Source organism: Phocoena sinus, chromosome 11 (assembly GCF_008692025.1).
Source record: "Phocoena sinus isolate mPhoSin1 chromosome 11, mPhoSin1.pri, whole genome shotgun sequence".
Classification (NCBI taxonomy): Eukaryota; Metazoa; Chordata; class Mammalia; order Artiodactyla; family Phocoenidae; genus Phocoena; species Phocoena sinus.
Window position 1 is genome coordinate 56,993,206 of NC_045773.1, and position 16,401 is coordinate 57,009,606.

At 35.8% G+C, this 16,401-nt stretch overlaps 1 protein-coding gene across 2 annotated transcripts in view; it reads left to right on the forward strand.

Annotated features, from left to right (window-relative positions):
* NEK10 (NIMA related kinase 10) overlaps window positions 1-16,401 on the forward strand; it is a 305,942-nt gene that overhangs the window by 90,827 nt on the left and 198,714 nt on the right. Inside the window, exons 24-25 of one of the 2 annotated variants that reach the window (XM_032649885.1) lie at window positions 15,444-15,519; window positions 15,699-15,838. In XM_032649885.1, coding sequence (XP_032505776.1) covers window positions 15,444-15,519; window positions 15,699-15,702 — 80 coding nt within the window. In that variant the 3' untranslated portion in view covers window positions 15,703-15,838. Of the gene's footprint in view, window positions 1-15,443; window positions 15,520-15,698; window positions 15,839-16,401 lie in introns of those variants that run through there. The other variant, XM_032649886.1, reaches the window with a different exon arrangement.

Genomic DNA, 16,401 nt, shown 5'->3' on the forward strand with positions numbered 1-16,401 from the left:
CTCTTGCAATTTTCCGTAAAGACGTGTAAGTTTTACCTATGGCAGCAGAAGAAAAGGATATGGCAGAAGGATTATACTCAGCAGTTATTTGGGACCCAGAGTTAAAAAGGTTGCTAGCCAGTTAATGAGGTGTGACAACAGTTGAGAAAGAGTCTGAGTTTATGAAGATTGTGACACCATTGACAGAGAATTAGGTGAGGAAATTTAAGGTGTGAGATTTCTAACATGCTAAGTTAGAAATGCGATTATAGGCTTTTCCTGGTTAAAATTCTTCAAGTAGCTCCCCATGACATTTAAGATACAGTTTAGATTCCCTAGGGCACCCAAGGCCCTTTCCTCCTGATCTCTCCTTGCCTTTTGCTCTGGACTCATGGGACAGATTTCTGTTTCCTGAATAGACCAGTCTGTGGTTGTATTGCTCTGTGGCTTCCAAAGTGTTGCTCTCTCTGTGCAGAATGCCCTGCTGCTACTCACTTCTAATGCCACTCCTCCAGGTGGCATCTTCGATGTCCACATCCAATAGGTTCCGAGTCTGGGCTCCCTTAGTACACTGGCCTGGCCTCGCTCATTGCACATAAGACACTGGTTTATTGCCAATCCCTCCTTGAGGTAAGGGAAACCAATTTCCTTGACTTTGTTCCTCTCAAAGCATTTAATAAATATTTGTTGAATAAATAGATAGAAGAATGAATGAACAAGTGAATGAATGAATTTTGAGATCTTGATACGGTAGCCAAGATCGCCTAAGCAGAGTGCTTTAATGCAAGAGGAATTGGGGATTAAGGTGGAAAGCAGGTCCATAAATGGGGAAAGATACAAGCAGTTCCCACTATCATCTTAGCAAACAGTGTAACCCAAAGTTATCTAAAGGAAAGATTTTACTTTCTGAATGCCACCAAAATTTGAGAAATCAAATTAGACCTGTCTTGCTATTGAAGAATCTCTGGCATTTTAAATGTTTCTAAAGGATTAGAGGATTTTAATTATTGTTGGTTGGCTCAACTGTGGCTGAGAAATCTGTGTCATTAGAGGAAAAATGAATTAGTTAGGTCTCTTGACCTGTTCTTGTTTTGAGCCTGTTCTGTGGTTTATTTCCTATTAATCAGATTTAGTGTCTATACGAGTTTGAGCTGACACAGAACTTGAGTGCTCTCAAAGGTCTACAGAATATTGAGTCACTTGTATTGCATACCCTCATAGCATCTTTTGTTGGAAGGGTAGCCACAGAATTTCTGGAATTTCTCTCATGTCACCCTCATGTTACTAAAAAACAAGAATGTTTTCTGTCAAGTCCACCACAGTTTCCTTATATTGCCATGAAGAAGTATTGAAGCAAATTCAGTCAAATCCAACTTCTAAAAAAATTTTAAGATTATTGATTTTATGACCATTAGTGGGTCATTCTGCAATTCTGAGATTTGAATAGCAGTTGCATTGAGGAAAAGATGAGAATAGTAATCGGGAGAAAGTCACAGCAGGGTGAGTTCCTAACGCTGGTGGTTAGTCTCTTCTGGTGAGACAATAGGCTGGGTGAGAGAATATGGAGGCACCAAATCTTTACCACTTTAGGAAAAACTTAGAAATAAAGACTTTCCAATGTTGGGTTAATCAGGAGTTTTGGATTTATATGTCCATATAAAAGCACCAAAGATGAAAGATAATAAACTAGAGATTATTTTAGTGTGTGTCTTCATATGGGCATATTGGGATATAATTTAGTTCTTTGAGAAAATGTTTAATATAAGAAGTAGAATCTGATGTGTTCTGGACACATTATTTTTATTCTGGGAGATTTCCCAAAGTGTGTTCTCTGAAGCAGCATTGAGAGTAGGTGGGAATGTCTGTTTTTACAGAGACTAATTCAGCAATGTATGGTACTACACATCTGATTTTCTGATCAGTCTGCCTACCCTCCTAAGTGTAATGAAGGCATTGGAGCCTTTTAGATTCTTGAATCATGCCACAAACAGTGGCAGGCCATATACATTTGTTCTCTTTATTTATGTGTTTGTTATCATTTGTTTTGTTTGTTTTGATTTTTAGATTCCATATATAAGTACAATCCTATGGTATTTGTCTTTGTCTGACTTACTTCACTAAGCATAATGCCCTCTAAGGCTGAGTAATATTCCACCACTGTGTGTGTGTGTGTGTGTGTGTGTGTGTGTGTGTGTGTGTGTATTTATATATATATATATATGTATATATCACACTGTCTTTATCCATTCATCTCTTGATGAGCACTTAGGTTGCTTTCATATCTTGGCTATTGTAAACAATGCTTCAGTGAACATAAGTGTGCATATATATTTTTGAGTTAGTGTTTTTGTTTTCTTTGGGTAATACTCAGAAGTGAAATTGCTGGATTGTATTGTAGTTCTATTCTTAATTTTTTGAAGAACCTCCATACTGTTTCCATAGTGGCAGTACTAATTTACAATCCTATCAATAGTACACAAGGGTTCCCTTTTCTCTACAGCCAACATTTGTTATTTGTGGTCTTTTTGATAATAGCCATTCTGACAGGTATGAGGTGATATCTTACTGTGTTTTGGGTTAGCATTTCCCTGATGATTAGTGATGTTGAGCATTTTTTCATGTGTCTGTCGGCCAGCTGTATGTCTTCTTTGGAAAAATGTCTGTTCAGGTCCTCTGCCCATTTTCTAATCAGTTTTCTTTTTTTTTTTTTAAACATCTTTATTGGGGTATAATTGCTTTACAATGGTGTGTTAGTTTCTGCTTTATAACAAAGTGAATCAGCTATACATATACATATATTCCCATATGTCTTCCCTCTTGCGTCTCCCTCCCTCCCACTCTCCCCATCCCACCCTTCCAGGCTGTCACAAAGCACCGAGCTAATATCCCTGTGCCTTGCAGCTGCTTCCCCCCAGCTATCTACCTTACTACGTTTGTTAGTGTGTATATGTCCATGACTCTCTCTCGCCCTGTCAAAACTCACCCTTCCCCCTCCCCATATCCTCAAGTCCGTTCTCCAGTAGGTCTGCGTCTTTATTCCTATCTTACCCCTAGGTTCTTCATGACATTGTTTTCCCTTAAATTCCATATATATGTGTTAGCATACGGTATTTGTCTTTTTCTTTCTGACTTACTTCACTCTGTATGACAGACTCTAGGTCTATCCATCTCATTACAAATAGCTCAATTTCATTTCTTTTTAAGGCTGAGTAATATTCCATTGTGTATATGTGCCACATCTTCTTTATCCATTCATCTGATGATGGGCGCTTAGGTTGTTTCCATGTCCTGGCTATTGTAAATAGAGCTGCAATGAACATTTTGGTACATGACTCTTTTTGAATTTTGGTTTTCTCAGGGTATATGCCCAGTAGTGGGATTGCTGGGTCATATGGTAGTTCTATTTGTAGTTTTTTAAGGAACCTCCATACTGTTCTCCATAGTGGCTGAACCAATTCACATTCCCACCAGCAGTGCAAGAGTGTCCCCTTTTCTCCACACCCTCTCCAGCATTTATTGTGTATAGATTTTTTGATGATGGCCATTCTGACTGGTGTGAGATGATATCTCATTGTAGTTTTGATTTGCATTTCTCTAATGATTAATGATGTTGAGCATTCTTTCATGTGTTTGTTGGTATTCTGTATATCTTCTTTGGAGAAATGTCTATTTAGGTCTTCTGCCCATTTTTGGATGGGGTTGTTTGTTTTTTTGTTATTGAGCTGCATGAGCTGCTTGTAAATTTTGGAGATTAATCCTTTGTCAGTTGCTTCATTTGCAAATGTTTTCTCCCATTCTGAGGGTTGTCTTTTGGTCTTGGTTATGGTTTCCTTTGCTGTGCAAAAGCTTTGAAGTTTCATTAGGTCCCATTTGTTTATTTTTGTTTTTATTTCCATTACTCTAGGAGGTGGGTCAGAAAGGATCTTGCTGTGATTTATGTCATAGAGTGTTCTTCCTATGTTTTCTTCTAAGAGTTTGATAGTTTCTGGCCTTACATTTAGGTCTTTAACCCATTTTGAGCTTATTTTTGTGTATGGTGTTAGGGAGTGATCTAATCTCATACTTTTACATGTACCTGTCCAGTTTTCCCAGCACCATTTATTGAAGAGGCTGTCCTTTCTCCACTGTACATTCCTGCCTCCTTTATCAAAGATAAGGTGTCCATATGTGCGTGGGTTTATCTCTGGGCTTTCTATCCTGTTCCACTGATCTATCTTTCTGTTTTTGTGCCAGTACCATACTGTCTTGATTACTGTTGCTTTGTAATATAGGCTGAAGTCAGGGAGCCTGATTCCTCCAGCTCCTTTTTCGTTCTCAAGATTGCTTTGGCTATTCGGGGTCTTTTGTGTTTCCATACAAATTGCGAAATTTTTTGTTCTAGTTCTGTGAAAAATGCCAGTGGTAGTTTGATAGGGATTGCATTGAATCTGTAGATTGCTTTGGGTAGTAGAGTCATTTTCACAATGTTGATTCTTCCCATCCAAGAACATGGTATATCTCTCCATCTATTTGTATCATCTTTAATTTCTTTCATCAGTGTCTTATAATTTTAGTTTTCTTTTTTATGTTGAGTTCTATGGCTGTTTATATATTTATATGTCATTTGCAAATATCTTCTCCCATTCAGTGGGCAGCCTTTTCATTTTCTTGGTATCTCCTATAGCTGTGCAAAAGATTTTTAGTTTGATGTAGTTCAATTTGTTTATTTTTGCTTTTTTATTTCCCTTGTTTGAGGAGACATATAAAAAAAAAAATCCTAAGACCAATGTCAATGCCAAACAATGCCTGTTTTCTCCGAGGAAATTTATGGTTTCATTTAAGTCTTTAATCCATCTTGAATTTATTTTTTTGCATGGTGTGAGAAAGTAGTCCAGTTTGATTCTTTTGCATGTAGCTGTTCAGCTTTCCCAACACCATTTATTGAAGAGGCTGTCTTTGCCCCATTTTATAATCTTACCTTTGTCATAGATTAATTCACCACATAAGCATGAGTTTATTTCTGGGCTCTCTATTCTGTTTCATTTACTTATGTGTTTGTTTTTGTGTCAGTACCATACTGTTTTGATAGCTGTAGTTTTATAGGATAGTTTGAAATCAGGAAGCATGATACCTCCAGCTTTGTCCTTTTTTTTCTCAAGATACCTTGGCTATTCAGGGTCTAATTTCCATAGAAATTAGAATTATTTGTTCTAGTTCTGTGAAAAATGGCTTTGGTATTTTGACAGGGATTGGATTGAATCTGTAGATGTCCTTGGGTAATATGGTCATTTTAGCAATATTAATTCTTCCAATACATAAGCACGGTGTATCTTTCCATTTGTTTGTGTCGTCTTCAATTTTCTTCGTCAGTGTATTATAGTTTTCTGAGTACAAGTCTTTTAGGTCTTTGGTTAGGTGTATTCCTATGTATTTTATTCTTTTTTGGTGCAATTGTAAATGGAATTGTTTTCTTAATTTCTGTTTCTGATCATTTGTTGTTAATGTAAAGCATGCAATGGACTTCTGTATATTAATTTTGTATTCTGCAACTTTACTCAATTCATTTATTAGTTCTAATAGTTTTTGGTAGCATCTTTAGGATTTTGTATATATAGTATCATGTCACCTGCAAACAGTGAGTTTTACTTCTTCCTTTCCAATTTGGATTCCTTTTATTTCTTTTTCTTGTCTGATTGATATAGCTAGGAGTTCCAATGCTATGTTGAATAAAAGTGGCAAGAGTGGGCATCCTGTCTTGTTCCTGATCTTAGAGGAAATTCTTTCAACTTTTCATCATTGAGTAAATGATGAAAGTAAATAAAGGTCATATATAGTCTTTATTATGTTGAGGTATGTACCCTCTGTACCCACTTTGTTGAGAGTTTGTATCATAAGTGGATGTTGAATTTTGTCAAAAGCTTTTTCTGCGTCTATTAAGATGATTGAGCATATGATTTTTATTTTTCAGTTTGCTAATGTGGTGTATGATATTGCTTGATTTGTGGATGTTGAACCATCCTTGCATCCCTGGGATAAATCCCACTTGATCATGGTGTATGATCCTTTTAACGTATTGTTCACTTCAGTTTGTTGAAAATTTTTGCATCTATATTTATCAGTGATACTGACCTGTAAATTGTGTGTGTGTGTGTGATGTATTTGTCTGATTTTGGTATCAGGTTGATTCTGGCCTTATAGAATGAGTTCAGAAGTATTTTGTTCCTCTTTAATTTTTTGGAATAATTTGGAAAGGATAGGTGTTAATTCTTCTTTAAATATTTTATAGAATTCACCTGTGAAGCTGTCTGGTCCTGGAATTTAGTTTGTTCAAAGTTTTTTTTTATTATTATTATTACTGATTCAATTTCCTTACTGGTAATTGGTCTGTTCATATTTTCTATTTCTTCCTGGTTTAGTCTTGGGAGATTGTATGTTTCTAGAAATTTATCCATTTCTTTTAGGTTACCCATATTATTGACATGTAATTGTTCATTGTTATCTCTTATGGTTCTTTTATTTCTGTGGGGTCAGGTGTAACTTCTCTTTCATTTCTGATTTTATTTATTTGGGTGCTCTCCCTTTTTTCTTGATGAGTCTGTCTAAAGGTTTATCGATTTTGTTTAACTTTTCAAAGAACCAACTCTTTATTTCATTGATTTTTTTTGTATTGTGTATTTAGTCTCTATTTCACTTATTTCCACTCTGATCTGTAATATTTTTTTCATTCTACTAACTTTGGGTTTTGCTTGTTGTTTTTGGTTTTTTTTTCCTAGTTCTTTTAGGTGTAAGATTAGATTTTGTTTTAGGGTTTTTCTTATTTTCTGAGACAGACTTGTATTGCTTTTAGAACTGCTTTTGCTGTATCTCATAGATTTTGGATTGTTGTGTTTCCATTTTCATTTGTCTCAAGGTTTTTTTTTTTTCTCTTTGATTTTTTTCACTGACCCATTAGATGTTTAGTAGCATATTGTTTGGACTCCACGTGTTTGTGTTTTTTACAGTTTTTTTTCTTTTTTAGTAGTTGATGTCTAGTCTCATACCATTGTGGTCAGAAAAGATGCATTATGTGATTTCAATCTTCTTAAATTTATTGAGACGTGGTTTGTGGGCTAGCACGTGATCTATCCTGGAGAATATTCCATGTGCCCTTGAAAAGAATGTGTATTCTGCTTTTTTTGGTTGGAATGTTTTGTATATATCTATTAATATACAGATTAATATATCTAATCTATACCAGATTGCTGGTATAATGTGTCATTAAGACCTTACTGATTTTATGTATGGATGATCTGTCCACTGATGTAAGTGGGGTGTTAAAGTCCCCCACTATTATTGTGTTACTGTCAATTTCTACCTTTATGTCTGCTAATATATGCTTTATATATTTAGGTGCTCCTATGTTGGATATGTATATACGTATGTATACATAAGTATATATTCTCTTGTTGAATTGATCCTTTTCTCATTATGTAATGTCCTTCTTTGTCTCTTGTTACAAATCTTTGTTTTAAAGTCTATTTTGTCTAATATCAATATTGCTTCCTCTGCTTTTTTTTCATTTCCACTTGCATGGAATATCTTTTTATATCCCCTCACTTTCAGTCTGTGTGTGTCTTTAGGTCTGAAGTGAGTCTGTTATAGGCAGCATATACGTGAGTCTTGTTTTTGTTTCCATTCAGCCATTCTATGTCTTTTGATTGGAACATTTATTCCATTTACATTTAAAGTAATTATGGATAGGTATGTTCTTATTGCCATTTTGTTAACTATTTTCTGGATTTTAGGGAATTCCATTTTAGACTTGATTAGACTTTCACTTGTTGAATTAGAAATAATATTGTAAATATCAGCTGTACTTCATTTGGAGGAAGGTCAGAGGGAAGTTTTGGGGGTAGGGATTAGAAATCTGCATGATCTACAGAGGCAGATGTGCCAGTGGGGCAGGGATTTTCTGAGGAGAACTTTCTGAGCATCTTTCTGGGAAACACTTCTCATCCCCTGTGCAGCCCTACACTGACAGGATGTTACTGATAATTCCATTGCTATGAAAGTTGAAGGTTACCTCTGCATTTACTGAAGCAGAAGGAAAGGGCAGAATAGTGGATGCAGTGGGGTTGCAAGGTGGACATCCTTATTCTGGCTTCTTGTATAGTTATGCTCAAGCAGAATCTTCTGTCATTGCCAAGTATTATGGGGATCTTAACTTATCACTTCCTAAAATTGTCAGAGTCACTCCTTGTTTTTATTTTGCTCAGGGAAGACATTTTAAAATGACACAAATTTTAGCTCTGCTTTGAAGGATAGGAGAAACTGCCCATAACTACATCTCTTGATTATTTACTATGAGATAAAAGTTATACATCCTTTGTCTCATCCAATACTCTCAAGTACATTCCCAACTTTACAGATAATGAAGAAGTTTAGAGAGGTTAGGAAACTTGCTTAAATCACCCAAGTAATTGGTTGACAGAGCCAGGGATGAACCATGTCTGCTTCTAGAGTTCATCTTTTAACTGAGTCTCTTTATAGTATTCCCTTAGGGAAGCCATTTCAGGCAAAGAAAAGGCAGGCTTAAGGGCACCCAGGTGCTCATAATCAAGTGTGGTACAAGGGTGAGGCCAATACTTTGTTGGAGTGGACATTTTAGATTGGCTGATAATGAGAGAGGTCAGTCACCTGAGCATGGCCTGCAGAGTCCTTTATCCCTGATTCTCTACCCTCTGGCAAGCCTGGCTTTTTCTCAGTTCCTCAATGGACCATGCTCCCTTGATCACAGGACCTTTGTATATGTAGCTTCCTCAGCATGGAAGTCTCTTCTCCACTTTCTTTTCTTACCTAGTTAACACCTGCCCTCCTTCATATATTCATTCAACCACCATTTTATCACAGAAGCTTTTCCTAATCAGCTGTGTCCCTTACATTACCCTCTCATAATATCATATATCTACCTGTTCTTTAATGATCTTATCCTAACTGTAAATTTACATTTATATGTGTGATTCTTGGTTTAATGTGTATCTCTGCCACTGGTCCTAAGGGTTGTGTCAATATGGATGGTTTCTGATGTGGTTACTATCTTATCTTTAGTACCTAGCCCGTTACCTGGAACACAGTATATACTTAGTGGATACTTGTTGGACAAATGAGTGAATCAGTGAGTACATGTACCATCTTGAAGGCCAGATAGGGCAGCTGGAAACTTTATAAAGAATAGTAATCAGGAGACCTTCTGGTACTTAATGGGGACCTACTGTGATGAAGGCAGGGGTTGGTAGATTTTTCCACTGTTAAATACTTTGTAGAATGGATTATAAGGAAAAGCTTTCTGATGAGGTACACCTGAGTTATTGCAGGAGTAGAGAGGGCCTGGGCTACGGGCATATTTAAACTGTGATCACAGAAACAATTGGAAATTCAGATATAAGACCTGGTGAGTGAGTAAGTATAGGAGCAAGAGAGATGTGTCAGAGATTTCAAGCCTAGGAAGTGGGGAAGATGTGATGTTATCTGTGGTTTGGGATATCCCAGATGGGGTGTGAAGAGGCAGGTGCTTCACAGGGCTAGGGGTGAATCCCCAGACAAAGACTAGGGCTTTCTGTCTTGGCTGTGAACTTGGGAGCTTCTGACAGACATGTGATGGATGAAAGCTCATGTGGAGAAGAATGGGAACACTTTATATCTGTGCAGTATTTCCAAGTGCATCTCATCTATTGTCATAGTTTTATTTGAGCAACCCCTGCGAGAAGTTTATAGGCCATTTTTTTGAGAACACAGAGTAGTGAGTGATGTGACCAATGTTGCACAGATAGTAAACAACAGAGAAAGAATCTAGGGTCTCAACCACACATCTTTTCCATCTGAAAGTTGACAGCTTCAGGCTGTAACATAAAGATTCTACAGTCTTTAACATTTTTGGTATCATTTGTTCTACCAAAGGAGAGGGTTTTTACCCTTTTTAATATGTGCTATATATAAAATGTTTTCTGTTGTCATTTTAAAATTTCTATTTTAGCACATGAATGCTGTTATGACCACACTTTCTGAAATAAAACCTTTTCCTCCACTCCAAATATGGTCACAGATGTGGAAAGAGTAATAAAAACATTAATGCTGCTACCAGAATTTTCTAAATAGCCAAACAATATTAGATTTTTTCCTCTTTAAGAGTACTTCTTGACCATCAGTGATTTTGCAGACAGCTGTCCAAGTTTCTGCCATTATCTCAATTAACTGGAGTGAGTAGAGTCATTGTGAGTGCCACTCCTTGGTTTTTTGCCTTTCAAAATCAGTGGCATTTTTATAGAAACAGGATAATTTCTATGTAGCATTAGAACTAAAAGTCAAAGTATTATTTTAGATAGTAAGTTGGTCAAAGTTTATGTATGCCAAAATTATAGTGAGCTCCCAAAAATATTGAAACACTATGCTATTTCTACCAGTTTTCTCCATTGCACTATAGAGAAATGGAAAGGTTATAGCAAGCCATCTAGCTTTTGCATAGTTCTTAAAAACACCTTGTAGAGCTTAGCCCTCTCATTTGTCAGTAGTACTACTGTATCGAGAGGACAGATAGATAAATATACTCAGACATATTCATATATGTCTATATATGTATCGAAAGATACATCTCCATCTGTCTACAGTGATAAACCACACAAAATCTTTGCTCTCATGAATCTTGCATTCTGGTTAGGAATTACAGACCCCAATACATAAATGAATATTACGTAAATAAAAACAAAAAAAGTAATTTCAGATTGAAAGATAGTAAGAATTAAATAAATATAATAGTAGAGTATTGAGGAAAGGGATGAGTTGTTTTTTTTTTTTTTTTTTTTTTTGCGGTACGCGTGCTCCCCCACTGCAGAGCACAGGCCCCAGATGCGCAGGCCCAGCAGCTATGGCCCATGGGCCCAGCCGCTCTGTGGCACGCGGGATCCTCCCCGACCGGGGCACGAACCCACGCCCCCTGTATCGCCAGGCGGACTCCCAGCCACTGCGTCACCAGAGAAGCCCAGGGATGAGTTTTTGATAGTATGGTCAAGAAAGACCTTTCTGAAAACCCAGATCATGTATGGCCTTTTATGCCTGGTAGGAGTTTGGTCTTTATTCTTAGTATCTATCAGAAGCCTTTAAAGAACTTTAACCTTTAGGTAGTGATATCTGCTTTAGGTCTTTCAAAGATCATTGTGACTCTCGTATGGAGAATTATGTTTTGGAGGGTAGTGATGGCTGTGGGGAGTCTGCTTAGAAAGTATAGTTCAGTAGCCTGGATGAGAGTTCATGGTGTCCTGGACTAGGTGATAGTGGTTGTATTAATTATCCATTATTGTGTAACCAATTACCACAAAGCTTAGTGGCTTAAGACAACAAACATTTATTTTCTCACCATTTCAAGGGGCAGGAATCCAGCAGCAGCTTAGCTGGATGATTCTGGCTCAAGGTCTCTCATGAGGCTTCAGTCAAGCTGTCAGCCAGGGCTGCATCATCTGAAGCCTTGACTTGGCCTGGGAGTCCACTTCCAAGAAGGCTCACTCACATGATGGGCAATTAGTTCTGGCTTTTGTCTGGAACTTGGCCTCTCATTCACCAGGACCCCTCTTCTCTATGTGGCCTCTTCAGCAGAATAGCCTGGACTAGGCAAATATTTCTTAACTATAACATCAAGGGACTTCCCTGGTGGTCCAGTGGTTAAGTCTCCGTGCTCACAATGCAGGCGGCCCAGGTTTGATCCCTTGTCAGGGAACTAAGATCCCACATACTGCAACTAAGCCTGCATGCTCTAGAGCCCACACACACAACTAGAAAGCCCACACACTGCAACTAGGGAGGCCCACTTGCCAAAAGAAGACCCAGCACAGCCAGAGTAAAATAAATAAATGAAAATAAACTATAACATAAAAACCATAATATAAATTAATTCATTGAACTTCATTAATGTTTAAAACTTCTGTTCTATGAAAGTTATTACTAAGAGGATGAAAAAAACAAGTTGAAGACAAGGAGAAAATATTTGTAGATCATCTATCTGACAAAGAATTAGTATCAATAATACAAATAATAAGAAAGCTCAGTAATAAGAAAACAAACAACCCCATGACAAAATGGGTCAAACTTTGAACAAGCACTTCACTGAAGAAGATACACAGATGGCAAATAAATACATAAAAAATGTTCAGCACCATTCGTCATTTGGGAAATGCAAATGAAAGCTATACTGAGCTATCACTACATACTGGTTAAAATGGCTAATTAAAAAACCCCTGATAACTTAAAATGCTGGTGAGGAGGCAGAAGCAACTAGAACTCTCATACATTTCTGTTGAGAACACAATGGAAAATATTTTGACTTGGTAGTTTTTTATGAAATTAAACATACACTTATCATAGGATCCAGTAATCCCACTCCAAGGAATCTATCAAAGAGAAATAAAAAATTATCTTCGCACAAAAATTTGTATGCAATTATTGTACTTACTTGGATGTGTAGTACAATCTTGAATAGGAATGGTAAGAGTGGACATCCTTGCCTTTTTCTCTTTGTATCCTTGAGTTTATACTACCTTGTCTTAATTACTATAGCCTTGTAATAATTCTTAATATACTATAGAAAACTTTGTCCTCTTTTATATTAAACTCCATGGCTCCTCTTGGCAGTTTCTATTTCTATATGAATTTTATACTCAATTTGTGAAGTTCTGCCCAAAATATGAAGACATATGATTGGAATTACATAAATTAGTTTAGGAAGAATGAAATCTATATAATATTGAAAATCCCAGTCCATGAATTTGGACTTTCTCTCCATTAATTTTAATCTTCTTTAATGACTCTGTAACGAAATTTTATAATTTTCCCTGCATAGGTCTTTCATGTCCTTTGTCATATTATTCCTAGATATTTGTTCCTATGATGGTATTGTAATTAGTATGTTTTCTTTCTTTCTTTTTTTTGAAAGGAAAGAGAGAATGTTTTCTGATTTATTTGAAAAATTCAGTTATCAAGGCACATTAAAAATGTTCTTATATGACAATCTCTTCAAAATATCTATCAATATATTAACAAGATGGCTATATCTTTTTTATTTTTCTTCTTTGCTTTAATTGAGATATAATTGACCTACAACATTGTATTAGTTTCAGCTGTGTAACATAATGATTCGATATTTGTTATATACTGTGAAATGGTCACCATAAGTCAAGATAACATCCAGCCTTGTTTTTTTGATCTTAAGGGAAAGACATTCAATCTTTTAACATTAACTAGAAAGTTAGCTGTAGGTTTTTCGTAGATGCCATTTATCAGGTTAAGGAAATGCCTGTCTATTTTCCACTTTGCTAAAAGGAATAGATACTGAATTTTCTCAAATTCTTCTTATACAACTATTGAGATGTTCATACGATTTCCTTCTCTAATGTTCTGATCTGGTGAACTATATTGATTAATTTTTAAATGTTGGATCAGCATTGTATTTTTGGCATAAACCCCACTTGGTTATTATGTGTTATCCTTTTTAATATATCCCTAGATTGGATTTACTTATTTTTTGTATCTATTCTCATGGGGAATACTGTTCTGTGCTTTTCTTTTCTTGTAATGTCTTTGTATGGACTTGTTCAGGGTAATGTTGACTTCATAAAATGAGTTAGGAAGTGTTCTCTCCTCTTCTATTTTCTGGTAGAGTTTATGCATAACTGATATTTATCCCTTAAGTGTTTGGTTGAATTTGCAAATAAAATGATTTGGGCCTGATTTTTCTTTGTTGTCAGTATTGTATTCTGTTTTGATAAGAATTTGGGGCTTTAGAATTGAGCAACATCAAATTCATGTCTAACTCTGTTCATTTCTCCCTGAGAAACCCTGAGCAAGGCACTAATTCTCTTTGAGCCTCAGTTTCTTCATATATAAAATGGGTGGTTGTGAAGATTAAATAGAGATATACATCAGTTGATTATCGCTATGCTATACTACATTTGCATGTGTTAACTTATTCAGATTTTAATATTATAGCTCTACTCTCTATATTATTACAATCACTATTTTACAGATAAGAAAACTATTGCAAAGAGAGATTAAATAACTTGCCCAGGGTTACTCAGGTAGCACATAATGAAGCCAGGATTTGAACTGAGACTGTTTGGTTCCAGAGTCCTTGCCTTTAAGCACTAACAGGCACTAACTATAATAATTCCTATTGCACTGTTGAGTATTAAAACAGACAATATATGTAAGCAGCTAAATTTGTGCTAGTTCAAGGTTGTTGTTTTGTAAATGGATATTGTTATTAATAACATGAATTAATATTACTTTGAAGTCAAAGGTACTTCAGAATATTTTCAACCTGTCAAAGACACTTTAGAATAGATAATCAAATACTTTTTATTAAAATTCATCACAGTGAAATTCCATACATATTTAGTACACTTAAAAAGTGATATTGTGAACATCAAACTTTATTTGGAATAGCAACTTGAATTTTTGCCCTGGTTCAACACTGTCTTTTTGTTTAATTCTAGTAATTAAACCTCTTGAAATGTTTGTAAATCCATACAATGATAATAGGAATAATATCTGTTTCTACCACTTTGATCTAAGTTATTGAGTGGCTTAAAAAATAGAAGTATGTGAAGGTGCTTTGAAAAATATAGCTAATGCTAATATTAAATATAAATATTTAGTGTTCTAGTTTAAAAATTAGAATCCATTGTATTAATATAATTATATTATTATATAAGTATTTTGAGATGATTGTGAATATTATTATTTACTATGACGTTGTACAAATAGATACCATCCATTTCAGGTTTTCAGACCTTCATGGTGATTATGTAGGCTTACCATATTTGTTTAATTTTTTAGCCGGATGAGGTGATGACTTTCATATGCCAAAACATTAGATTCATTTTATTTATTTGAAAATTATGAAGGGTAATCTAAAAAAGTAGAATCACGGGGCTTCCCTGGTGGCGCAGTGGTTGAGAGTCCACCTGCCGATGCAGGGGACACAGGTTCATTCCCTGGTCCAGGAAGATCCCACATGCCGCGGAGCGGCTGGGCCCATAAGCCATGGCCGCTGAGCCTGCGCGTCCAGAGCCTGTGCTCCGCAAGGGGAGAGGCCAAAACAGTGAGAGGCCCGCGTACAGAAAAAAAAAAAAAAAAAAAGTAGAATCACAAGTTCAATAAGTACTTTGTCCTATCTTCCAGTCAGAAAGACTCTTTTAATATTTTTTAATGAAACCTCATTATGTCAATATATATAGCATAATGACCTAATGTACGTACACAATTAATGAAGGCTGGGAGTGGTTCAGAAGATTGGTGCATGGGGCATTTTGACAGGGAAAACAAGAAAAGCTTTCTCTTGTGAATTGTAATAGCTTTTTTCTTTGTTTTGTTTTGTTTTGTTTTTGCAGAATGTCAAAAGCTAAGGAACAATGCTAATTCTGGGAAAATATAATCAAATTGTTTTGTTTCTTGAATTGTAGCTGACTTTGGCCTGGCAAAGCAAAAACAAGAAAGCAGCAAACTTACATCTGTTGTAGGAACAATTCTGTATTCCTGGTAAGGACAATTATTTTATGGCTCTCTAACACCATTTTTTAACTGGTTTGGGCTTTCATTTCTTTTCTTGGCTTGCAAAGGAAAGATATTTAATAAGTTTTCCTCAATTACCCAGGTAATACACATGTATAGAATTGTACCATTATGTGTTTAAAATAACAAACTATCTTTCCTTTCAGGTAACTCTGCCCCTCAATTACTTGTAATTGAAGTGATCTTTAGCACACAGTAGGTGTACAGAGTTGTTGGATGAATCTGTGAATGGATTAGTAGACTTGTTACGCAATATGACACTTGGAACATTTTATTGCATCTATTTTATATATGATTCTTTTACTCTCTTTCCATCTATAGACATTCAAGGTCAAGGAAAGGGTTTTTATGTCCTAATACCTGTCCCAGCATCTGGCAAATAATAGGTGCTGAATAAATTTTATTATGTGAATGAATAAATGATGATATATATACTCACACATATATTTACAAAGTTGGTGCTTCTTGGGTAAATGAGCGTTATTTTGATGAATTGAGACTTTTTAGCATGCTTTTTAGGGTTCCTTTGAAATCCATTAATTATCATGAAGTGAGAATCTTCTTTTGCTGATCACATATCATTTGTCTGAATCTGTCGAAATTAGCAAACAGATATGGTAGTCCGTAGATGCAGCAGATTTGAGGGAAATATTCTGAAATTTCATTTGTCGGGTCAAGCAATCAAGACACTTCCATCTTCATTTTTTAATCTGGTCTATTATGCAGCAGAGTCCTGGGGGAAGGATTCAGAATGAATCTTCTCCAAGGAGGGTGGAATTTGGAAATAACAGCCCTATTTTACAAAGTGCTTTCATACAAGAATGTGCAACATAGTGTTTTTAAGGGGTG